The sequence below is a fragment of the Pyxicephalus adspersus genome, chromosome 2 (genome assembly GCF_032062135.1).
Source record: "Pyxicephalus adspersus chromosome 2, UCB_Pads_2.0, whole genome shotgun sequence".
Classification (NCBI taxonomy): Eukaryota; Metazoa; Chordata; class Amphibia; order Anura; family Pyxicephalidae; genus Pyxicephalus; species Pyxicephalus adspersus.
Window position 1 is genome coordinate 160,879,374 of NC_092859.1, and position 27,373 is coordinate 160,906,746.

Sequence of the window (27,373 nt, forward strand, 5' to 3'; positions counted from 1 at the left end):
TATTGACTTAGTAAAGATCTGTTATCACTTTTCCTGCAGTAATACGCCCACATTTTACCGCATAGAAATTCGGTTCAAATTAAAAAGTCATATCCAATTTCTCATGTGCTGCAGTGAAGCATGTTTTTAATTCACAGGCTGTGTTGCATTGTTGTGTGTTTAGTATTTAGTATAGTAGTGTTGTGCATTTTTAACAGATTTGCATCTCAGGAGTCCCAATTCGAAGTCACTTTGCATAAAATTAAATTACATATATAGGGCATACAGCAGCATATATGTAATTACCTTCATCAAAATTCACGTTATTGTATATGTGCAATTGGGAAATTGCCTGTGCATGATACCCATAAATGCTTCTGTAATTCCTTCAGTGAGATTTGAGCTTGCTGTTATTCTGACATACTGGTTTGCACTGTTGCAGAAGTGTCTGTCTCTGTGGAAAAGGCGCTGGTTAATTTACATGACAGACACAGCCCATAGAAAACAGCAGATCCATTTTATGAAGCCGGAGTCGGGAATTCTTGGGTTTGTTTGTCAGTTTCCATGGATTACCAGACACTTGGTTTGTGTGCCACATGTGACTCACACACAAAATAGCATTTCCTTTGAAGAACTGGCACAAAGTCCCCTCTTCTGCAGTCTGAGCAGGAAGCGCACACCCTGGCAACTGTACTACTGCTGTGGGCTGTTGATGGATACGGTGCAGCGATCAGCAGGAGGACGATGACTAATTGTCAGCATTGATCCTGAGGCTTTTATTTGTGTTCTATGCAGGATCTGCAGGGTCCTCATTTTCCTAGAAGATGTACATATAGATAAGCTAGATCAGTGTTTTGTGATCCTTTCAACATGGAGGAACCCTTGAAATAACTTTTAGGTCATCTGGGAACCTCTGCTATAATTACTATATGCATGGAATATTATTGATGATAATAATAATATTAATAATAATAAAAAACAGTATTTATGTAGCGCCAACATATTACGTAGTGCTGTACTTATAGGGGTAGGAAATGACGGAGGGGGTCAAGGAGAGAGTTGGTGCTCAGGTAATGGGTGAGACTTTTGTAGACAAGGCGTTCAAGAAGTTTGGAGACATATGGGGGAAGGGAGATAGGACGGTAGTTGGAGGGTATGGAGGGGTCCCGTGAGGGTTTCTTCAGGATTGGGAGAATAATGGCATGTATGAAAGCAGAGGGGTAGCACTGGACAGGTAGCTAACAGGGATTATTTTTGAAATGTTTATTAACCTTCCTAGCAGTAACCCTAAGTGTGACTCGGGGTAGAAAAAAATTGCTAAAAGCGATAACCCTGAGTCACACTCGGGGTAGGTAAACCTATGGAAACGTTAGTAAATCAAGCGCTTAGCTGATCCGCTGGCGTCCGGCGGGGTCCATCACCGCGATCCCTGTCTTCTTCCTCCGCCGTCTTCTGCACACAATGAATCACCAGGGAGTTCCTGGTGACGACGGTGCATGTGTACGTTGCCGGCGGGGCGTAGTGGGAAATTCTAAATTTATTTGTATTGCATTCAATACCAAATAACTGTATTGAATGCAATACATTAGATATAAATGTGTAAAAGCCGTACATTGTCTTTCATGAACATTTATTTTACAGTATAATATAATAGTATGAGTATAATATTTTTTTTAAAAAAATAAAAAATATTTGTTTTTGTTTTTATTTATTTAATTTCTTTTTTTGTTCATGATTTTGTGTTTCAAACTTTATTATACTCATACTATTATGGTATACTGTAAAAAAATTTTTCATGAAAAACAATGTACCGCTTTTAGACATAAAAAATCGGACAGAAATGAACCGGCCAAGAGGTTAAGGGAAGTATGTTGTTGCATTAATGTAGGTTATAGACGCGTGAGGGCTGATTTCTCAAAATCTCCCCAAGGCTGGAGAGGATACACTTTCATCATTGAAGCTGAGTGATCCAGTAAACCTGGAATTAATCTGGTTCAGGATTGAAAACAATTGCTAACAAATAGCAAATGACATAAGAATTCCATTCCAGGTTTGTTGGATCACCCAGCTTCACTGATGAAAGTGTATCCTCTCCAGCCTTGAGGAGCTTTAATAAATCAGGCTAGTAGAACCAGATCACACAAATGATTCTGTTGTTGGTGAGTACTCAAAGTCTATCTTAAAACTAGTCCTAAGATACATCCAAAATCAAAGTTCATCTAACTATCCCAATCAACCTTTTTACCCCAGAAGAACTCTTGTAATAATTTTGACATCTTAGTGAACCAGTTACGAAACCGATGATCTACAGGTAACCAGATATTATTATGATCAGTAAGTTGTAGAACAACAAGCATAAATATATCAATAAGTAACATTTATTTTCAACCCTCTGCTTCTCTATGCGGCTATAATTTAAATGAAACAAGTATAGTAGAACCTCAGTTATTAGGCAGAGCTCCGCTGATTTTTCTGTTCCGTGATTGGCTAAGGAAAGGTTCAAGCATCATCAGGGTTTCCCTTTCCTCAGCCAATCACAGCGCCGAGCTCTGCTGCTTGCTCTGCTTTCTTGATTGCCACAGAACCCCTGTTATCTGGAACGCAGATCCCATATAGCTGTCAGGTGTCGGTTATCAGAGTTTCAGATAACCAGAGTTCCACTGTAATTATGTGCAGAAAAATTGTAAATTGTAAAAATTGTAAATTCGGCCGGCGAGAATTTTTGGGACCTGCAAGACCGTTATTTAATTTATGTAAAAAAGCCTTGTGGTAATCTTTCAAAAATCCAACAGATGAAAAACGGTTACATTTGTCCTTAAGATTTGATGGGAGTCAGTCTGTTAAAAAAACAAACCTTTCTCATTGATCTTGATCCATTGAAAACTTGCCATCTTAAAATAAAAGTATTTTTTTTCCTTCTCCTATGTATCATTCACCAGTGAGCTTTTTGTAGTCTGTGGAAATTTGCTTTTATGTTCTTCCTATTTTAGAGCAAAAAGGCACGCTCCTGTTAAAACAGGCGTATGGGTCATACCAAAAAAAAGGGATAGGCTATTGGAAACAGGGAATTCTTTGTATTTTGTGTAACTGAATCATTTGGAAAAATGGCAAATGAGTAGTATAGGAGTTTGTTTGGGAGAAAATTACACTTTTTTTTAAAGAGGGAATGTTGAAAAATAAAAATAAATACTGTGTAATAATATTATTAATTCCTCTCCCAGCATAGGTCCTTGTTTTTTTCTAGCCCATGCTCTATATCCTGGAGAAACATATCTCCCATCCAGGACTAATCTCTGCAGTCCTGTACAGTCTATATTAACCCACCACACATGAGAAAAAAGCCCATGGCTTTTCATCAATGGGGTGAGAACCAAAGTAGGGCGATCAGTGGCACAATCACAATCAATTAAAACATCAAAATGGTAATTAGGAGCATAATAAAAACAAGTAATTGGTATGAATAGTCAAAAATTGAGTATCAAAAACATTCAGCATAAAATCTGAATACATCATTTCAAAGGTAAAAGTTTTAATTTCCAGATATCGAATAGATGATATTCATGGATTCTCAACATGTTTTGCAGAATATCATAAAGAAGGAACCCTTATAACTAAATAAGAGTTAACAATCATTGTTAGACATATAGTTCTTGCATAACCACAAAGCTTTTCATCAGCAAAAAAATAAATATAGTTATACTTTGAACAATTATTTCAGGAAAATGAAATCAGATTTCTGGGACTATTCTTTAGAAACAGGCTAATGTATGATCAACAACCAACATAAAGGTATATCCTCACTTGGGAATGACCTACTTGATGAATCCCAATATTAAAAACCCAATGTCACAATACTAACCCTAATTGGGGATTAAATCACACATATACTATGAAAAAGGGAATTCTCACCCAAAGGAGTAATTCACCCTGTTTCTTAGTTGCTTCTAATAACATGTTAAAATATTCAGAAATAGAGTCAAACCAATCCTGTTTAAATGTCCCAGAGGTAGATTTGTTGTAATAAACATGTTTACGTGTTACATTTAAATGGGATCTGTTCTATGCTGAATGTTTTTATTGATACTCAATTTTTGATTTTTCATACCAATTATGTGCCACTGGACTCCCTACTTCGGTTCTCACTTCATTGGTGAATAGCCATAGGCCCTCTGGTTGCTCATGTGGAGTATACATTGAAATTTTTAGGGAGGTGGCAACCTGAAACTGTGAATTAATTATATGGAGATCCCTACCCTTTACTATATATTTACCCAACGTTTTTTTAGGGGGTATTTTTTTCCCCCAATTGATTTGCTGTTGGGTTTTAACATGACAGTGAAAATGGTTCACCAGACAGGAAGTAAGAGAGGATTTTCAACAAAAATCTTTTTTAAGCTTCGTAGAATAGGGAAAGACTGCAGCACCTGTTAGATTTGTATTGACGTGCTTCGTATAGGTTTTACCCTAATATAGGTTTGTTGTATAACAGGCAGGTATAGGGGAGAAAAATCTCCCTTCTGCAACAAAACATACCTGTCTGCAGTTTTTTTTTTAATTTACAAATACATTAGGCTGCCATTCACCTGGCTGATTATGTTAGACGAAGATTCAGAACCCAGAACAGGTGAAGATGGCAGTGCCCGTGTAGGAGCTAGGACAGGTGAGTTTGCTTAATAAATTGTGATTAGTCAGGTACATTTATTGCAGAAGGGACATTTGCTGTTCTTTCCTCAATAAAGGACTTTTCTGTTCACAAATATGTTTTCTTTTATTTTTAGTTCTGCTTTAAATAGTAGCATAGCAAACATACAACCCCCACCCGTTTAATAAAAGCCCATCATACCCACTCAACAGATTGTGAATATATTTGATTTAACAATTATTATGTGATGAATTTCAGAGTGATCGACTTCTTATCAAAGGAGGCAAGATCGTCAATGATGACCAGTCATTCTATGCTGACATTTATATGGAGGACGGTTTAATTAAGTAAGTAAAGCGCCCAGATCTAAGAATGTAGCTTTAAATGAAGTATTTTGTACTTAACACATCCCATTCCAAATCCACCTCTGGTGCTATTAAAGCCTTGACTATTACATTGTATATGTATGCAATTTTACATTCAATTACAAGGAATATTATAGTGAATGTTACATCTACTGCTTTATAAATAGTCCTCTTTAAATAGTAGCTGAATATTTCTTATCGATTGACAGGAGAATAAAAGAATAGTGCGCAATGTCTTTCTTCCCATCCCTCATGCTGTATGTATACTGGAAAAAGTACTTTGGATATGGTAGAGAAGTATTTAAACTATGTTTAAAATTTTCTTTTATAGATGTCTGTTTTCCCATTAAAGAGATTTTTCTTTCCTGTCCTGGAGACCCAACAGAAAGTGAGAGGAAGTCTCTCCAATGTCAGGGGAGTTTTTGTCCTAGACAGTTGCCACCATTGTATGATTTGTCCTCACCTGTGTTGCCTTATTCTGTCGATGATTTAGATTTACCCTTACTCCCTGTCATGATGAATGTAAAGGGGAGAGTTACCACCATCCAAGATGATCAATTATTCACACCTTTGCATAAAATAAATTGCATTAAAATTTTTAGTAAACCCTGAGGAGTTGGTAACAGAACAAGGAATGTGATGTTCATCTCTCTTGAGCCAATTTGTTAATAATGTACTCCCTCTATTTACAGTAGTTATTTTTTACAGGCAGATTGGGGAGAATCTGATTGTTCCAGGAGGAGTGAAGACCATTGAAGCTCATGGACGAATGGTGGTACCAGGTGGAATTGATGTCCACACTCGATTCCAGCGACCTTGCAATGGAATGGTGTCTGCTGATGATTTCTTCCAGGGAACCAGAGCAGCTTTGGCTGGAGGCAGCACTATGATCAGTAAGAGTATTGTTATACCTTAGCTGTCAGCATTTTCTGATGTTTATGAAGAAATGTAATGCCCAAGATACACCAAATGGAATTTGGTTTTACTAGTACATGATTATATGTGACAGTGTCCATGGTGGACTTTTTTAGACAGCAGATAGCTAACATCCAAAGTGCATTAGCAACCATTATCCAAACCTCTGTCACTAGTCTCAGTTCAGTAATTCAAATTAAAATTTTTCCCTTTTTTTAATACACGTGTAAACATTCAGATTTGGTGCTGTACTTTCTGTTTACTGAAATATACAAAATGATTGTATTTAAATGCAGCTGGTGCAATTTGATTACATCGTAGCAGTCTGCCTAACTACAGAGGAGTAAATTAAGGTCACCAGATTTTCTGTATGCTCTGCCAGGGCTGTGTAAATCCCAAAACTGAACAGTCATACATTTTACAGTCAAAATGGCTCTATATGTATTTTAGCTGTCTGGTGTTGTTAAAGTAAAGGAGTGAATTGTTGTATCTTGGAGTTAACTTCTTTTCTGTTTGTTATCTTTCTTGATACCAGTTGACCATGTTGTGCCAGAACCAGGAACAAGTCTGCTTACTGCTTTTGACCAGTGGAGAGAGTGGGCAGACAGCAAATCTTGTTGTGACTATTCCTTGCATGTGGACATCACCGAATGGCACAAGGGTGTACAAGAGGAAATGGAGGCACTGGTAAAAGACCACGGTGAGTACCATAACAACAGATACAAACACCAACTGCGTAAGGAATGTGTTTGGTGGTATATTTTTATTTTATGACGCAGTTAAAAGAATCCCAACAGTGACTTGTCTGTGCATCAAAAGCTTTGGGTCAACTTATCGCACCCCAGCCTTTTTTGCTGAGGTGGTTGCTGAAATCTGGTATCATAATTGTCTATTTTAGGTAGGCTTACCTTGCACCAAAAATAATACTTTGGCTCCATCTTTCTGCTCAGACACTGCCACAGTGTAGTGTTCAGTAGTTATATATTTCATACTAGAAAATGTCTGTATACATGGCATTTGCACCATCCAAAATAATATTCGTTGGGAGAAAACGTGGCCCTATCTACAAGCAAGAACCAGATCAAAACATTTTTGATCTTGGTTTTCGAATTTACTGCCTTTTTTTTAACAAATGAATGTGCATTGCACATTCAGCCTATTCAAATAAAAGTCAATCTATTCAATGAAGGGGGATGACAACACACCAAAAATGTTAAAGAAAAATGCACATCATCTTTTCGGTATCTGTATTATTTTTGGTAACACACCACAACACATAGTTGTTTTGTACCATACATTGGTTTGTGCTGTAAAGCAATGTGCATTGGAGCTACATGGCCTTAGTGTTTTTGGATGCCTTTCAAAATTGGTCGATAACACATATCACATGTGCTACTGTGATGCACCGCACAGCAAAAAGTCAAGAGACATTGTTAAGGCAGCTAGAGAGCCAGGGGAGACATACCTATGAGGCAGATTTGTGTCTCTAGACAACAAAAAAACTCTCCTAAATCTCATCTTCATGGTAGATGTTAGGGGGAACTTCAAAGATCAACATTAAAATTTGAGTTTTCAGTTAGAGGGTAAAGGTATAGTTCTGCATTGTTTAATAAAAATTTACCCACACAGAAAAGAAACCATGTTAACATTAAACAGAGGGCATTCTCACTGGTTTTTGTTCATGTTTTAGATTTTTTTGTAATGAATTAAGTACTGATTAGACTTCTGCCCTTCTTCTGCAGGTGTTAACTCTTTCCTGGTGTATATGGCATACAAGGATCAATTCCAGCTGGCAGACTCACAGGTGAGAATTCTGTTGTTTGGCTGTCAGCTCTGTGGACAAGTAATATTACTGGCCTCCAGGGGCCTTGTTTACTTAGTGCAGTTGTCAGTTCTGTTGATTGGTAACACTACTGGGTACCAATAACTTTTTACTGCATGCAGTCACTTGTCAGCTCGTTGGAAAAATAATATCTATGGGGTCCAGTGGCTTTGTTCACACAGGGCATACAATCAGTCCTCAAGGGGGTTTTGTTTACTTGGTGTATGTAGTCATTTGTCAGCTCTGTAGATGGGTACTGGTTTATAGAAGCCTTGTTTATCAGTGAATACAGTCAGTTTTCAGTGCTCTGGGTGTGTGAGAACAATATGTCATATTCAGCCAAGTGTACTGGCCACCTCTTAGGCAAGGCACATTGCTAGCATTCCTGGGACACGCTCTGCATACTGATCACTGCCTCAACCCTTGTTAGCACTTCTCTCAATAATATGAACTCATTAGGAAATCAAGCAATGTACTTTTTTTTATTTCTACCTATTAGAACCTGAATCTCTTCTAACTTCAACCATACAATCATTTGCAAACAAATTTGTGTTTTTCTTTAACCTGCATTTGTTTGGGTATTGTTTGCAAACTGAATGTGCACCACATTCACTAAACTAAGAAAATAGTCTAAACTGCTTTAGTAAATCAACCCCATTTACCCTGAAAATATTAAAACAAAAGGCAGTTGGGCAACCAGCACTTGGGGACATGCAATGTCTGGCTGCATATTTTTTCACAGTTAACATTTCAGGACAAGTGTTATCAGCACATCTAAATGCACACTTTAGAGAACTGGCTAAAATAAATAAATAATCCAAGAAAGCTTATACAATGTTACTGCTCTACAGCTGAGCATACTCTTTGTTCAATATAGAAATAAAAATCTAATGCAACCTGTTAAAGGTAAACTAGAGTTAGTCTTTAGTCAGTAATTTGGTTTCCAGGAGATATTTAGGACAGTAGCTAAGAAAGTGCAGTATTTCCCACCAGTTTAGGAAATGCTTAATAAGAACTCCATAAATGTTGGCCCATATTATAGCCACATCAGTAATAAGCCCAGTTGCCTTCCAGGTAAGTTACAGGGCAGTGGACTGCAGCCAAGTGTACTCTCTGGGAATAAGTAAGTTGGAAATTCTTTATATTTAGATAAAGTTAAAAGCAATTACTAAAATTGATTTTTGCTGATTTCAAGCCTTCTGGAAGGACTGAAAATATTAGGATTTCCTTCATTGCCATTTTGGCCACCTGTTCTTTCCCATTCTCTTTTGGTAAAAAAATGCCTATCCACCTTGTGTGTGGCAGCCAAAGGAAACCCCATTGCTGCGGCCAGGGGATTGGTGCCTGCCAGTATAGGCCCTCATTGCGCACAAGTCCCAGGGAGTTCCTTACAGGTAAGGAAAGTGGTCAGCAGGAAGTAAGAGGTAGGAATTCAGAAGATTGTCATAATTAAGCCACCCTAACCACACCAAACCAGTCCCAGAAGTAATCCTATACTGTTGGAGAAAACAAAGTCACCCAATTGACAGTCTTGTAGGACACAATTTAACCCTCCCTAGCGGTAATCCCGAGTCACACTTAGGGTAGCTTTTAGCTAAAAAATATATATATATATATATATATATATTATACATGCTACTATACAGTATACAGTTACATTACATGTTTAAATATATTTTTTAAGATTTTTGTGTTTTGTTATTTAAAGTTTATTATTAAATGTATTACATTTATTAAATATCAATGAGTTATGCCTAAGAATTATAGCCTACAATGAAAAATACATTTCCATGAAAGAAATTGTACCGCTTTTTGCATGGAAATTTGCTCAGAATTAGACTGCTAGGAAGGTTAAAGACTCCCCATTAAGTGTTTTCTGTGTTGGTGGAAGAAGTTACCCTTTCTCAGGTGCTGTGGTGAAAGACATCTGGGGAAAACTTGCATACTTAACTTTTTCATGGGTGCTTGTCAAATTGTGGTTTTCCTGGGAGATAACGGCACTGCTGCTATATGAAACTCGCAAATGTGTCCCATAGTGTGTCTCCTGCTTTACATTGTGGTTCCTACTGATAGCTGCTAAGTCAGTACAGGGAGTGGCAATGAGAGTGGATGGAGGAACCACAGCATCCAGTAGGGGACACGCTAGCCAATAAACTTGGAGGTTTCAATTTTAGTGGTGCCATTATCTTGTAAAGAAATATAAGATTGACCCACTGCAAATTACTTCCACTGACCTCTTCAAGCCAGCGCGCCTACATATTGTCTGTATTACTTTAAGAGTGGTGGTACAGGTGTCAAGTGTCACGGTGCCACAGGGAGGGGTGTTGGACCCTCCGTGTCACCAGCTGGCTGAGATGTGCACAGGGCCCCTAGTCTAAGCAGACAGCAATGGCCGAACAAGCCAGAGGTCAGGGTAGGTAGCAAACAGGAGTGGTTGAGAATAGTAAAAGGTCATAAGGAATAGTCAATGTAGTCAAGGGTTAAGATAGGGGCAGTACCCAGGAGACTCAGCTACAGGAGACACAGACAGGAGCAACTGGAACCTGGGAACAGAGCCAAAAAGAACACTTTGTTCAGGCAACTTCCTGTTGCCAGTCACTTACTTTAGAGGGGAGGTCATGTGGCAAATGGGAATCACATGACCAGCAGGTAAGAGAACCCACCACCAGAGGGAAGTGCTGGAGCAGAGGCAGCTCAGGTGGTGTTCACACGTCTGCCAGCAGATGGAGTGGTTTTACGGAATATTCGGATTCTCTGGGGTAAAAGGGAAGCTCTCAGGGTATCACATGACTTAGAACAGGAAGTGACCAGCGGACAGGAATCCAGAACAGGGCTGCTGGTAGAGCAATGTGAGGTGGGTGACACAGACAAAAGCAAAGATCCCCTGGTCCTGCGGGGATCTGTGACGTCAAGTTCTCCCTCAGTTTGTGTTACGTATTGATCCCACCGTAATCCACAAATTCTCCGATGTTACTGCATTCACAATACTTTTAACAGATGATTCTTCTGACAGTCACACCATACTTTTGGGGGAAAGGCTAAAAAAAGACCTTTCAGGTTCAATAAGGGAGACATACTGGTAAGCTATCTTGTTTACTCCTTTATGTGCTTGAAAGGCAGAAGAGGGTCCTTTGCTAAAAGCAAGCGCTTCCTTAAACTGGTAATTTATATCCTACACATTCACATGCATAACTAAATACTTTCTGTAATTCTGTTTAGAAAAAATTCACAGTCTATTTGTGATAATGCATTAAAAGCTTTTTTCTTGCATATTTAAATTGGGTAAATGAACATGCTGTTCTGCATGCCCACTATTGCTGGAGTTCCCACTGTACAGACTGGGCTGCCCATATCTAGACAAGTATCTTTAAGGCAATAGCCTATCTACTACCGTAGTTCAGTGTCAGTTAGGATCAGTGAATACACTCTGCAAATCAAGCTTTTTTCATGTTCGCCTTTTGATGTCAAATCCAAAATTGGACCTTCCGTTCCAAAGACAGTACACAAACAACACAAAAAAATGCAGTAACCTGTCTGTAGCCAAAACAAACAAAAATGGCTTGAGATATAAAGAATAAGTTTTCCCTTTCACACATATTAAAATAATGTTTAATGACAAGCTCGTGTCTTGTTCACAGATCTATGAAGTGTTTAGTGTGATCCGAGATGTTGGTGCTATTGCACAAGTTCATGGTGAAAATGGAGATATCATTGCTGAGGTAAGAGTTTTGTCAGAATATGTACATTTCAGCAACCTAACCTTCATTTATCATTGTGTAATGTAACATATGTAAAATATTTTGTACATATGTAGATCAAGCAATAAAGCAAGATATGTTAACCCTTTTGCTAGTATAGAGAAATGAGAATCAACAAAAGTTCTTCGGTATTTACAAATTCTGTTGTAAGTTTGATTACAGCACAAACAAATGCTTTTAGTCTTGTGATCTGAATAGCGGGTCTTGGACATTGTCTAATCTTCAACAGAAGCATTGTAACCAGATACATAGAAATTTACTTTTCTGTTACTGCTTCAGTAACCAAAAAGGAATTAAACTAAAAATAATTTTTCTTCTTAAAATGTTTATCACAACTAGGTATCTCCCTATTCTTTTTCACTTTATCTTATTGTATCAGTGCGGTCCCCCTTTTCATGAGACAAGATTATCACTATTTCTTTTAATGTCTGTCTGAATTGACTTGAGATGAGGTTTGTGTTGACTCTTATAATTTCAAGCTTAAAGCCTACAACAGGTGCATCTGGATGAATTTTCCCTTTTTTGCACTGCATGATCTTTGAAATATATCAGCAGGGTACAGGGTGACATCATGAAATAAATATGGTCACATATTACAGTCCCACATTACAGATTTAGGGGAATATGGTAATTAATAATGATAGTTTGACAGCAGGTATCATGGGTAGGATTTCACAAGTTTTCATCACTGAATGACAGAATGGATAAGGGACTTCTGCCCACAAAAAAAAATTGTGTTTTTATTGAAAAGACTTTTATGGCGTGCAAGCACTGTGATTATGTAACACTAAACCTTCAAATAGAGATATCTATGCGGTGTCTCCAATGCATAACCATGTATTGTAATGAATCAAAGGATTGAATTATAATGCTACATGCATAATTATCACTGCTAGACCTGTCTGAAACTCAACACTAAGACTAATTCTGGAAGGCATAAAACCCACCAGAGTATAACGAAGACAGCTGTCAAATATTGGCATGAACCCTTTAGGTATTTATAAGTTTTGTACAGTGGTGTTCGGAATAACTTTTTTTTTCTAAATTCTGGAAAACCTAGAGTGTGGAATCCCTGTAGCTATGCAATCAATATTTGTGGGCATTGGATGTACCTTTAAGGCTTGCACTGGCCTCCAGATTCAATGCAAATGATTAGTCTATATAGGAAACCACAAGTAGTATTTGGTTACTGTTACTGTGGTTCTTCTTTTAACTTATTGTGTGAATCTGTAAGGGGTAATAATATACTTTGCTATTCCTCTGGGGATGGATATGTGGCTGCTCTCCTTTTTAAAGTCGTGGGGTAGACGCTCTGTCTTTTAGTATTGGGATACCCCAGTGGTAATAAAGGCTTGGGGCTCTGTATTGAATAGGAAGTAGTGGATTACACCTTTACTGTCTTCCTTTTTCTGGCCACCCAGGCTGCTTGCCTGTATAAGAAACCTTGCATTTTTTTAAACCCTCAAAACATATATTTTCTAAAGAGCAGAAGGCTTATAGAAAAAAATTGGTGGTAGGTAAACATTAGGGTTAGTCACACATTTGTGAAACTGCTCAAAATGCCCATTTTTTTTATATAAAATATTAGACTGAGTTGAGTAAACAAGGACCAAAAATGTAAAGCCTTAAATTGAGTGCACCCATTAAAGTTGTGTATTATTTTATTTTTTTCTTTACTTCACTTAACATTGCAACAAGCTTGATTTTCCTCACATTTATTTGTTTTACCTCTTTCAGTGATATTACGTATGGTATGTACAGTGCTGCATAGTATGTTGGCACTATATAAATACAGCTTAATATTATTAATACTAATAATAATATTGGTGCATTGGCAGTTAAAGGATTGTCATTCTCTAGGCATGGTGTTTAAATTATTTGTGTAATGTTAGTGTTGCCTCATAAGCCACAGAGAAAAACCCTTCCTTGCTGCTAGATGGTATTTCTATCACTTTTTATAAATTGGTTCATTTCTTCAATAGAAGTGCAGGGTTTTCCATGCCTTTTTGACTTAGCCTATTAGACCTAACATATCTAGAACTGAGTAGCAGGATCAGTTTTTCACAAACTTTGGGTTTAGTGATCTATGAAAAGTTTTCACTGACCTTTAACAAGGAAGATTTGCCCATCCCTAATTATGACCCTGACTTTCTACTGCTGAAACAAAAGTAGTTATCTTGCCATGCATAGGACAGACACTACCTAAAATATTTACAATTGTATATTAGAATGTTGATACCAATCTTCCTGTGTGAGTAGCCTAAATTTGTTATACTAATAGGTAACAAGACAATGAAAAAATGTCATTCCTATTGCAGGAACAGCAGAGGATCTTAGAACAAGGAATCACAGGTCCTGAGGGACATGTATTAAGCCGACCGGAGGAGGTGAGGCCACATTTCTTTCTGTGTTGCATTATGAGACACCACCCTTGTTATATAAATTGTAGTACATTAGTCCTAATCTTAATAGTATTTGTTTGTAATGTATTCGATGAAAGAGTTTTAGCTCCATAAGTTTACTAAATTTGAATTTTCAGCACCCAAAATTTTGGGTTTGAGCACAGAAAAAATCAATCATCAGTATGCAGTGTTGGCAGTTATTTGGCATCAATTCCTAAAATAAGTTTTAAACAAACATTTTATGCAAGATGCATTTTTGAGATGAAATTCAGAGAATTAAAGGTTTTCCAAACAAAAAACACATTAGAGGTTTTCAAATCCTCTCTAATTGCACCATAGCACCATAGAACTCCCAGCCACTGCTTGAAAATTTGAGATATTTATATAAAGTTATTAATAAGGAAGTATACACAAAACTAAATGCAGTATGCTTAATTTTTGGGAAAAAATGTTGGATGCCACAAGTGTGCAGGTTGATGTTCTGGCAGCTGAAGCTGCAGACCTTTATATAGTAGAGGCACTTTAGCAATGTTCATTTAACGTATGTTACATACGTTTAACGGCATGCTTCACTCTCACTTTTATCATACTCAAAATGAATATTTTGTGCCTGAAAAACTATCAAGTAAAAAATGTTGGGTGAATCTTTGGGGGGAAACCCTTTTTTAAATTGACCATCATTTATTACAATATACATCAATAGTATATTTTTTTTTAAAAGCTGTTTATTAGGTTTAAGGAATATCCTGGCTATGATAGTGCAGAGATAATATAATCAGTATTTTATATAGGCAGGAGTGATCAGATGGCAAAATTGTAATTTTGTAGCAAGACAGAAAGCGAGAGGTTGCAGTAGAAATTGATTGGATTTACCAGGATTTACATGGTTGTGTACTTTCTTAACCATCACCCTAAACCTTATGCCTAAACTTTATACTTCATGTGAACATTATATTTTTACAGTATTAAATGTGATAGTAACATAATGATAAATAATATTACTGTTCAATGTTATCATGGAAAAATGCGATCCCCTAAAGATTTTTAAAAATGCACCTAAAGCTCATTTTTTGTTTTGAATAAAGTGTAAAAGGTTTCGAATCTTTGTGTGGGGTTACACTTTGTGTCTCTTATGGGGAGATATTTCATCATTTCCTGAAATATTTTCAAAGAACTTTTTGCAGTTAGTGATGTGTTTTTCAGCCTGAACTGATTTTGTTATCTTCTATTCTGTATGTGTAATAATGGTATCTGCATGGACTGTGCAATATCTATATTTTGTTCTAATTCCTGTTCAGGTGGAGGCAGAAGCTGTTAATCGCTCCATCACCATCGCCAATCAGACCAACTGTCCTCTTTATGTTACTAAGGTGATGAGCAAAAGCTCAGCTGAAGTCGTTGCACAGTCCAGAAAGAAAGGTATTTCTTCAACCTGTTAATGGAAATGTGTTGCAGCCAATTGGTGATAATGCCAAGGCCTATAATCGTTGTGTGTATGGTTAAATAAGAACTAGACGGTAATATATTCGAATCATAACTGTCCCCGGCATTCTCCATATATTAACAATGTCTTTTTTGTACTATGACATATCTGTACCTTTTTTTTTTTTTTTTTTATATACCTTTTTTACGACTTTTTTTAGAAGACGATTACCAATGGCAGCAGTAATATTTGGATTAAGTTTCCTTTGAGAAATTGAAACAACCATATACAGATCCAATTCAGGTTTTCTGCAGAAATGGTGTCAACACACTGTGGAAACAAAACTCAAATGCTTGTGTACATGCATTACACATGTGTGGACTACATACACACATCAGATTAACAGTTGTGCTAGTTTTAGGTATTTACATGCCAGATTTTCCCCCTCTGGATTGTGAGGTGCTGCTTACTCATCCTCCCCCTCCATTCACCATAGAGCAGAATGGTGTTTATCATGCTTATTCATTGATCTGTCACTGGAACCGATCACAAAAGATTGTTTCCAGGCACAAAAATCTGACGTCCGTCTGATGCGTGTAAGGGCTTTGATCTAATGCATTATCCTATTAAACTAGAATGGGTCCCATGTATTAAAAACAGCCGGGGCCTATACTATTTTCACTGCTGACAAAAATGCTTCTGTTAAGGACATGGTGCAAAAACATTTGTGCTGCTCTTATTGTATTGTGGTTCTGACTTGTAAATGCACTCTTAACATTCTGCTTTGTATCTTTACAGGGGCTGTAGTGTATGGAGAGCCAGTCACAGCAAGTTTGGGCACTGATGGCTCCCATTACTGGAGCAAAAACTGGGCTAAGGCAGCAGCTTTTGTTACATCTCCACCTCTTAGCTCCGACCCCAGTACTCCTGATTTCCTCAACTCACTGCTTGCCTGGTGAGTACTGTGTGGTAGGCTTACATAGCTACCTGTTTTGTGTGCATAAAATACAAAGGGCATATATATAAAAGATTCACCCATTGAATAATTAGATGGCTGCCCATATGGCTAATGTAACAGCCACTGAACATCTGGCAAAGGTAATTTGTGTAGGGAGCTATGAAAATAGATTTGATCCTGGCTGGCAGATTTGTATGAGCTCTGCAGGGATCTGGGTTCATATACTGTAGTTGTACATATAGTAATTATTAGCAGTTAAAAAGGTTAGCAATGGCTTATCTATGCAGTATCAGCAACCTTTTAATTTCTTACCCCAAAAATGTTAAGATAAATATTTTTTCACCTAGTAAATATTCAGGTGTTGTACAGAAAAACTATTTTTTTTTTTTTAAACGGGTGAATGATGCCCAGTGAATATATGGAAAATATTGTGTCCAGTCCAGTTATTTGCCCCATTATGTAACTTCTGTTTGAATTTGATAAGGGAAATGTGTGCCTTTTTCATATACTTTCTAACCTTATCAATTTCATCGAAATATTATTCTTTTATATTTATGATCCTTTATATACATAAATGTTCTTCTTTAACCATAACTTAACATATGTGCTCCACCAGGGACAACAGATGGACTTCCAGTCCGCTCTGTGAGCAGACATGCATAGCTTAACAAAGTGGCTGCATTGTAAAATGGTGTTGGCTCTGTCCACCTCCTTTTGACTGACAGTTCACCTTGTTTCAATGTAGAAGTGCCTCTGCAATAAATTTTAAACACAATAAGGTTTAGTCTACACAGACTGTTTCCTTAGAGTTTACCTTGAGCATTTAAAGGCGCACATATCTGAAATTTCCATGCATTCCAATGGCCTAGTCTTCTCCAACACGTTTTTGAGCATTTAAGATAATGCTCCTTTCTGTGTTTTAAAAAATTAAAATGTTGAAAACGCCTATAAATGTTCATAAATCCCTGGAGGCATTTTGCTCCTTTATAAATGCCTAAAAACGTCAATGTACAGAGATACATAATACCACTTACTTACTTACTTACTTACTATTCCCTGAAAGAGGATAAAAAATGAGACTTTAATGTGAAAGTTTGTTTTACTTTTGTTATATTTATGCAATTGGTGTAAATTGTACTTTACTTTTCTTTACAAGTCATCCAATCATGAAATAATGATTCCCATGGCTGCACTCATGAAATGAGCACAGCTTTGGGACTCCTGACAGCGTGGGATCCTCAGGCACCAAAGGGCAAGCTGGGACAAGTCTCTCCATTCACTTCTATTGTTGATTGGCTGAGAAAAGGTAAACCCTGATGATGTTTAAGCCAATCAAGGGAGCAGTTGTGTGAGGAGTCCTGGAGTCTCTAGCGGGTCTTTAGCACGTATTCTGCACAAAGCTCCGGGAAGGATTCCAGGAGCAGGTTCCTTATTCGGCCTCTCCCTTGATTGGCTGAAAAATTTAAACCTTTTACCTTTTCTCAGCCAATCAGCACTAGAGATGAATTAAAAGTCTTGTCTCATTTATTTATATGTAATTTTAACCCTTGCAGGGAATGAGTAAGGGGTATTATATACCTCTTTACTCATTCCCCAGGGTTAAAATCAACCCTTCTATAAACACTTGCATAAAATTGCAGCAAATTGCAGCAAAACGTGCCATAAAGGCGTTTATGAGAGTTTCCCAGTGTTTTAAGGCAAGCTTTAAAAACAGTCCGCGTGGACCCAGCCTTAGTGTATTGCAAGACAAAGAAAATGTGATTGCTTTTGTTTTATTTAAAAGATGCTGAAACAAAAGCATTTATTTGCAGTATAACGCATGCAAAAGTGTTTATGGGAAAAGTTTTCCTGATGTCAGGAAATCACTTCAGCTAGTAATTCTGCTAGTGTGCTCTTCAACCAGTTAGTTCGGGGAAAACTGCTGGGAACATTTCCTAAAGGTAAATGGTAGGTTTACAACAGATGCATAAAAACAATAAGCATTTTGGAGAATGGTAAATATATTTGATGAACACTATAAGAAGCCATTTGCAGGTCTGGGGGCACACCATGCCATGTGTTTAATGTAAATGTGCTATGTTTCTGGGCCTGGGGATCCTGTTTTGTAAGTAAAGGTGATATTTTTGGGATTATTGTTGATATTGATTGTTCCCCCCCATTTCTCAGTGGTGATTTGCAGGTTTGTGGGAGTGCACACTGCACTTTTAACACAGCTCAGAAAGCTGTTGGAAAAGACAATTTCACTCTAATTCCGGAAGGGACGAATGGAGCGGAGGAGAGAATGAGCATCGTGTGGGACCGAGCTGTGGTGGGTACAGACAGTGGGAAGAGTAGTTGTTCATGCTAGGGTGGGTCAGCGGTTTATTTGAAAACTGATTGAATGAGCAGTGGGTCAAATATATTGAACAAGAGAAACAAAAAAAGAGAAATGCAGACATGCAGCAAAAAGGACAACAGCTAGGGAATTTCAGAAATAATAATTTAATTTTATTTAGGACAAAGTAGGGAAAAAAACAAAGTTGGTCAAAAGGACAAAGACAAAGGCAAGGACAAAGTTGGTTAAAATTTGTTTAAGGTTGCAGTGGTCTGCAAGGGGATCTTCTCTTTTCTGCCCCAGAAACAGTGGTCATTGAAAAAGGATATTTCTTCAGTTGGGACACAAACAACCAGAACACTTTTTAATAAGGGGGTGGGGGAGTAGGGTTGGAACTCCTGACACCTTTTTTTGGTTTTGTGCAAATATTTTAATGAGATTTTTCTTACCTGTCCCCCTGACAGAGTTTTTAACAATCAAACATTTGCAGTTTTATTTGTAAAGAAACTGACACACATTTGGCTAATATGATATATACTTTTGTGTGGGTGTGGAAGGACTCCCTAGTGTTTTTAATGAGTAATAGTTATACTATGCATCTCTCAGACTACAACTTTTGTGTAGTAGTGGAGCATGGTATTGAATTTATAATTTTGCTTTTGGTAGGCAATGTGTTGGTAGGCAAACTTGGTTATTTGCCGTTGAACCCATTCTGGATGAAGATTTAGAGTGTGGCAGCTCATAGTATCCTAGATCCATTGTATATCAAGTTCAGACAAAAAAGGACAACTTTCGGAATCCAAATGTTCTTTGCATGTTTGTAATTAGCTCAAAGGGATACCATGTGGGTGTTTATTGAGGTAGACTAGTTTACAGAATTAAGGGAGATGGCATGATTGAAGGTTTAAGAGTCCTAGAATTTGTAATTAACCTGAGATTGGACTAATATGTATTATTCTTGGCTTAATGTCTCCCTAGGTGACTGGAAAAATGGATGAAAACCAATTTGTAGCTGTCACCAGCACCAATGCTGCCAAAATCTTCAACCTGTACCCCCGGAAAGGGCGCATTGCTGTAGGATCTGATGCTGATCTGGTGATCTGGGATCCAGATAGTATAAGGACAATCTCAGCCAAGACACATAATAGTGTATGTAGTGCAGCTTGAAAAATTAAAAGATGTGCAAGTAACACTTAAATTGTATTCACTAACAATTGAACTTACCTTGTCTTGAATTTCAGTCAGTGGAGTACAACATCTTTGAAGGTATGGAGTGCCGTGGTAGCCCCCTAGTTGTGATTAGCCAAGGAAAGATTGTTCTAGAGGATGGTACCCTTCATGTTACTGAGGGATCTGGACGGTACATTCCTAGGAAACCCTTTCCAGATTTTGTGTACAAAAGAATCAAAGCCCGAAGCAGGGTGGGTATGCTGTTTGATACACAGAAAAAACATATAATGGCATTAGGTAAGATGATATCTGGAATCAAGGGCTCATTCACACTTTTTCATTGTGGCAATGTGCATGTGTATGTAAATTGTAGTGCGTTGTCATTCATTTATATTTTGTGAGCTAGGGTGCAGTATTTTCAAAATTAGTTTAGATGTATTATTTTGTTTGCTTGCGATTCGCAGAGAGCCCATTCAAATTCAAAAAATGTATTTTTTTTAAGTTACTTTTTGCTGGTGTCCAGATCAATGCTTGCTGTAATGTGAACACATACTATTAGCTGTCCAGTGTGGGAATGTGGCAGTGGTGGCCTTTACAAGCTATAAAAAATATTTGCAGGGAGTTGAGCTTTAAATAAGCTGTTGTCAGTAGCAGTCAACCAGATTTAAGTACAGAATACTAGGTTTGTGGCTATGGGCACCTATTGCACAATATAAAATTCTTATATTCATTAATGCGAAATGTTTGTAAACATCTAGTGATGGGGTAATGTATTGGGGTTAGGGTTATTTGTTACCCCCAAAAAAAGTTTTGGTTTATATTAACTGGCACTCTTGTTACCTAACTTCTTTTTAGCTTGCTGAGCTGCGAGGGGTTCCTCGAGGGCTGTATGATGGTCCCGTCTGTGAAGTTTCTGTAACTCCAAAAGCAGTAACACCTGCATCCTCTGCCAAGACATCTCCTGCCAAACAACCAGCTCAGCCAATTCGGAACCTTCACCAGTCTGGATTCAGCTTATCAGGTAACTTCCACTAAATGGCCAAATGGAGGTAACATTAGGAATTAAGCTGTGTTATTTGTATCTCTAAATCCCCAGTGTATATTAGGACTCTCTTATATATCTTCCGTGCTAAGTATAGCTGTCTGCACTGTTTTTTATGAAGTTTTGTGAAAGCAGACATTCCAGGATCTATTTAGATATGCATGCCTCTGAGGTCAGCTCATGACTGGCTGTTGGTGATCAGTTGAGAGAGTACATAGCTAAAGTGGTGCTGAAAGGTGATTTACACAATTTCTCACTACATATTTCTCTCAGTGCATTTTCTTTGATGTATCCAATTGTGATAACCAATGTAATATTTAATTTACATGAAATAAACGTCATAAAAGTAAATGTACTGTTTGATAGTGAAGTAAGTTTTGTTACAAGGAAGCACTGAGTCCACTTTAGGGTTAGGTTTTTTTTTTTTTTTTTTTTTTTTTTTTTTTAAAGAAAAGCAGGTAATGCCACCCTATAAACAGCAATGACAAGACTAGATTAGGTTTTACATCCTACCAATTTCATTACAAACCAAAATCTACAGTTTTGGTTAACCTCCCTGGCGGTATGATTATTTAATATTTTTAAATGTCAAATTGGTACATTTGACATTTAAAAATACTTCTGATTTTATATTTCCCGCTGGTCCCTTCCCTCAACGCATTCCCGCCCGGCATCTGCATCCCCTGGCCTCCCGTCTCCAACGTTCACAAGCCAGGATGAGAGGACATTGTACACAGATGCCGGGCCGGCATTGCTGGAGGACGCCGCAGGTCCGCCAGGCCAGGTAAGCCCTCAATTCAACCCTGAGTGTGGCTCTGGGTTACCACTTTTTGTAATGAAATTTCACCCCGAGCCACACTCAGGATTACAGCTAGGGGGGTTAAAGAAGAAATTTTTGCAGTTTGGAGCTTTCAGGTGTATTAACATAATGTCAAGGAGGAAAGATACTAGTAATGATCTTAGCGAAGCAATTGTTGCTGCCCATCAATTTGGGAAGGGGTATAGGGCCATTACAAACAATGTGAATATACTATACTGTATATACTGTATCATTCTACAGTAAGGAATAATACTCAAAAGTGAAAAAGATTCAAGACAGTTGCCAATCTTTCCAGAAGGGGACATTCCGGCAAAGGTCAGATAATGGCACGGTGGAAAATGTGTGTATTGTTTTACACCTTAAGATAGGTTTAAATTATTTTAGAACCAAATGATTTTTCAGTTACTTAAAACCTTAGAATCAAAAACAGGTGTACTTCCTTTTTCTCATAACTGTATGAAGCAAGTATATTACTCTTACCTCCTCTTTTCTAGACTTTTAGTTTTTTTAAAATGGTACCTGTACTCTAAATACAAAAGTTCAACTCAAACTGTATGGTCCGCAGTTGATTAAATAATTCTGTCTCTCCAGTGTTTACTCCTCTGGCAAGAACAATGAATCCGCATGAGGGACTATTTATTTAGTCTGTCTGCATATTTTTTTCTTGCGTGTCCACTTTTGTTATCTTATCCAATATGAACCTATACTACAGGGGCTGCCACTGGCAGCTTACTAATAAAAAAGCTAAGTTTCTGAAAACTACCCACCTCTTCTCTGGTGCTGTCCTTCTCGGTAAGATTTCTCGTCCACTAGATGCCATCCGTTTTCCAGTTTGAATGATACACTGGATGCAATAAGCCTACTTTCTTTGAGCTTAGGCCATCATAAATGTGCTCTTACACTGACCTATGTTCTCCGTAGTTCTTGACAGTGTGACACTCATACAGTACCAGTCAAGTATGGTCACCCCTTCTCATTCAATGTTTTTTCTTTAGTTTTGTCATTTTCTACATTGTAGATAGATATTAAAGGCTTTCAAACTATGAAGGAACACACATACACACATGGAATTATGACTTAATAAAAAAGTGTTAAACCACAATATATATATATATATATATATATATATATATATAATAGTGGCCACCATTGCTTTGATGACAGATTTGCACACTCTTGGTAGTTTCTAATATCAGGTGTTCCTGTTAATTTCTGGAATTTCTTGCTATCCTAATATGTTTGAGATCATCGGTTGTGTTGTGCAGAGGTAGGGTTGATATACATTCCTATACAGTGAATAGTCCCATTCGACTAATGTTCTACTCCATATTATAGCAAGAAGCACTCAGCTAAATAAAGAGAAATTACAGTCCATTAATACTTTATAACATAAAGGTCAGTCAACCTGGAAAATTTCACTAAATTTGAATGCATCCTCAAGTGCTGTCAACAAAACTATCAAACACTATAATGAACCTGACTCTCATGAGGACCGCCCCAGGAATAGAAAGACCTAGAGTTACCTCCTGTGCAGGGGATAGGTTACCAGCCTGAGAAACCACAAATTCCCAGCACCTCAGACAAAAACCCCATATTAATGCATCACAGAGTTTAAGTAGCAGACGCATCTGAACTTTAACTGTTCAGAGGAGACGTTTTGAATCAGGCCTTCATGATTTTATTCCTGCAAAGAAGCCACTGCCAAAGAAGAACTATTTGACTAAGAATTAGAGTGACCTGGCTTCCGCAATTACCCAAACTTAACCAAATTGAAATGATTTGGCATGCCTTGGATTGCAGAGACAAAGAAGCCAATTAGTGCTCAGCACCTCTGGAAACTCCTTTAGGACTGTTGGAAAACCATTCCAGGTGACAACCTCATGAAGCTGACCAAGGGAATGTCATGAGTGCTTAAAATTGACATCGAAGCAAAAGGTGGCTACTTTGAGGAATTGTAAATATAAAACATATTCTGCTTTATTAACCTTTTTTTTGTTAAAAACACAATACCATAAGTGTCCTTTTTACAGTTTAGTTGCCCTAATTAATATTCTACAATGTAAAAAAAAAAAGATACAAAAAACTTTGAAGAGAGAAAGTGTGTCCAGGCTTTAACATGTTGTCCAGGAGTAGAGACTACCCACCACCCCCAGGAGAGAATAAGAAGAAAGCTGTGAATTCAGTTCTCAGAGGACTACAGGAAAACATAACATATGCGGATATGTATATAAATGAGTGAATACTGGACTGTTCTCTGCGCTGCTAGGCTTGTTATAGCTAATGTAAAATCTGTGCTATAAATAAATCAAATAAAATCACAAAACCTTACCTGTGTCTTCCAGGTGCACAGATTGACGACAATGTTCCTCGCCGCACCACTCAGCGCATTGTTGCACCTCCCGGTGGCCGTGCCAATATCACCAGCCTAGGTTAAGCCTACAGTAATTCTCCTGCCCCAGGATTCCATTCCTATTCCAAGACAAATTACACCCACAGATTTACAGATCCCTGGAATTTCTTTTATAGTATCGGGGCAGTGACTTTTCTAGGAGCAGAAACCAACAGTCCAGGAGACCCATAGTGCGACATTCATACATATTTACTTATATGTTACTGGCAGTGTGTTCGCTAAATGTGTGTACATAAATATATGGATAAATATGTATTGATATACACACACAGTTTTTCTCCTGGATATTTTTGGAAAGACATAGACATCACCCCCTTTTCCCCCTTTCCTTTATTTCTGTTCTTTCATAATAATGTGAAAGATCACATGAGCAGCAACATCTCAACTCTTACTCTGTAGTCGTTCTTCAGGCAAATGTTAAGTTTAGGTAATATATCTCTGTGGCAGGATTTATTATTAAAGAGGCACTGCAGTCAAGGTAATCATTGGTTGCAAATGAGTATATTATCAATGTATGTTCATTTGATCTCTTTTTAATTGCAAGCTGCAATGATACCTGTACAGATGGAAGAAGTTCTAAGATAATAGAAATTTGCAGTTAGAAGTATGTGCATATGTGGGTGTGTCATCGTACGATCAAATTTCATAGCAGATAACAAATACATTTGTACAGAACATTCAGGCGTATGGTGGTGTAACAGGTGAGCTTTTGCAGCTGTTAAAAGGCTGACTGGACTTTTTTTTAGCCATTGATTTTTTTTTCTATACATTTAAATAAAATACACAAAACATAACTATTTACACAGGTAATTGTTTACAGATTTTTAACACACAATTTGGAGTCCTTTCAATAAGTAAAGCCAATATTTTTACATCATGATATTTTACTCTGCTTTGACCTGTAAACAGTTTACCAAGCTATTTGTTTTAATATTTATTTAATATCAGTTTTGGTAATGGGAAGTAACTCAGACACAAGTATGATCAGATGGCCATCAGCCAGCTCCTTCTGGTCTGATACCATTCTGCAGGTTTATGTTTGATATACTGGCCATTTGTCTCCTTTCTTTTTCTAATTACTGATTGGCAGTCCCAAGCTAGCAGAAAACACCTTAATGCCAGAGTAAAGCTAAGTGACGCCTCCTGGGTGGCAACTTCAGATGTGGGTGTTGGGTTGTTTGTGGGAATCCTGGTGTTGACATTGCAGGGTAGATGTTCCATTCAGCCAGATTTTAACCCATTGTGGGATTTGTGGTTGTGTTCCTGAGTCCAGGAGATATTGTGCTAATGCTAATAAATGTGTCTAGAATGAAAATGTTCTCTCTCCGATGTCTTAAATAGCAAAGAGATAAGTCTTGTGTCTTTTTCCCTGTAAACACTGTGTTCTGATTTCTTATCACGGGATCCACTAATAAAATGTTGTGCTTTCACATGGTGTCAAGACTCTTTTTAACGTGTGTTAAAAACTTGTGGAAATGTTAGAAGCATTTAAAAAAAAAAAAAAACACTTTCATGCAAACAAAAATGTTGAAGTACAAAATAGAAATTCTGGTTACAGAATAAATGTTATAATTTAGAATCTCCATACCTCAGACCAGACAACTGAGATTTTACAAAGAAAGGCCTACCATTTCCAGTGCTTTGAGCAAGGGTCTGTTTATGGAAACACCAGAACGGGATTAAGAGAGAAGAGAAAAGAATTATGTAACCTCTGATCGAAGCAGACACAGAAAGACAATCAAACTCCAAATGGAGTTGGTCTCCATTTCTGCAGCTGTAGTTCTGGATGAGTATAATGGAATGTGTAATACGTTGTGCTTGTAACCATCATTATTATGGTAGAGTCAAACGGATGGCAGAAAAGAAATTGCTTATGCTATAAAGTCCTGTATTGAACTGGCAATACAGTATTTTAATAATATGGAGGTCATGTACAGGCATTACAGTGTAAGTAAGCCACCTGGACATTTAAATAAATGGTTGTAGGCCTGCATAGCCCTGCTCTGTAATGTAAGTACAAAAACAAAACACATACATAAAGTTTTTAAACCTTTTCAGCAAGTTAGTCACCTTACTGGATATGAGTGCAGGCCCTGAGAATGTAATGCTACAGAAAGCTATTAGAGGCTGCAAACATGCAACGGATGATGGAGACTTCAGGAAAGCATTAATTTTGGTCAGAGAATGTAAATATGATATAGAAGTTGTTGGAGACAGAGAACATGTTCCATGAAACCACAAAAGTCCTATTGCATGAGACTCCCAGGGAACAACATGAAGAAATATTGCAAACTAGCAATTATATTATATAATATACCAACTAAGGAATGGCCACATTGGCGGCTATACGTAGACCCAAACAGATTTGCTAAATGTAGACTTAGATGCCCTAAAGTTCATTAGTAAGATCTAAGTTTTCCAAACAGAACTGACACAGATCCCCTGTCATAGGTATAGGCTTATCATCCATGTTTATGTATGATGTAAAACATAATACATAGCATGCACCTGCACAAAATGATCAATTTGCATATGGCAATAAATCTAAAATATATAATACCTTAGGTCAGACAGAAACAGACATTAGCTAAAGCTACATTCATACTTCAAACAAGAATTCCACCGCAGTGCAGGTATTAAGGCATGAACTCTACATGCAGTCTCACATAGTCACTATGTGTGTATATGTGCCCATCACAACCCCTTCTCCAATGAGGATATTCCAGGTAATTTAGGCTTTATCAATCCCCGACTGGTGGGAATATACTGTAAAGCTTCTAAGACAAGGAAATTATTTAGTTAAAGTATTTAGGTTGTTTACTTACCAAGGTGAATTATCACCTTTCAAAAGGATAACTTACTTACTGAGCGATGCTCCCACTTGCGCCTCTATCAAATCTAAAATTTTGGAATATTTTAGCCTGAATAACCCTGATGATACTTCTATTGGGATACCCATAAGGCAACCCTTAGAGGTCATATATTCTTCCTGGCTACTAACCTTTAAAAATCAATCTACATGTTTCTAACCCTAATCAGAAGCATTAGGCCTTGCTCGAATTGAAAGGCCAACAAAAACGACAACCAGATTTAGATTATCAGCCACAAATTATTAAAGCCCTTAAAACGGAATAAATTTGTGCCTGACTTCCAGCAGAAAAATCTCTGCGATGGTTCAGACATAGGTTCTTCACGTGGGGTGATAAACCAGGAACTCTCCTAGTGAATAGACTTCATCCCACAAACAGAGTTTATGCCCTGCCAAAACCTAAATTGAGGGATGGCAGACTGACCCAGAATTCGAAACTGGTTCTGGAAACCTTTAAATAAGTATTATATTAAACTATACACTG

At 37.5% G+C, this 27,373-nt stretch overlaps 1 protein-coding gene across 2 annotated transcripts in view; it reads left to right on the plus strand.

Annotated features, from left to right (window-relative positions):
* Positions 1–25,450, plus strand: part of DPYSL2 (dihydropyrimidinase like 2) — a 52,413-nt gene extending 26,963 nt beyond the window's left edge. For both annotated transcript variants that reach the window (XM_072402961.1, XM_072402962.1), the window contains exons 2-14: positions 4,880–4,968; positions 5,695–5,879; positions 6,437–6,601; positions 7,644–7,705; positions 11,362–11,442; positions 13,800–13,868; positions 15,182–15,302; positions 16,105–16,261; positions 18,431–18,572; positions 19,557–19,727; positions 19,820–19,999; positions 20,604–20,769; positions 23,953–25,450. In XM_072402961.1, coding sequence (XP_072259062.1) covers positions 4,880–4,968; positions 5,695–5,879; positions 6,437–6,601; positions 7,644–7,705; positions 11,362–11,442; positions 13,800–13,868; positions 15,182–15,302; positions 16,105–16,261; positions 18,431–18,572; positions 19,557–19,727; positions 19,820–19,999; positions 20,604–20,769; positions 23,953–24,044 — 1,680 coding nt within the window. In that variant the 3' untranslated portion in view covers positions 24,045–25,450. The remainder of the gene's footprint in view (positions 1–4,879; positions 4,969–5,694; positions 5,880–6,436; positions 6,602–7,643; positions 7,706–11,361; positions 11,443–13,799; positions 13,869–15,181; positions 15,303–16,104; positions 16,262–18,430; positions 18,573–19,556; positions 19,728–19,819; positions 20,000–20,603; positions 20,770–23,952) is intronic.
* Positions 25,451–27,373: the final 1,923 nt, after the last annotated feature.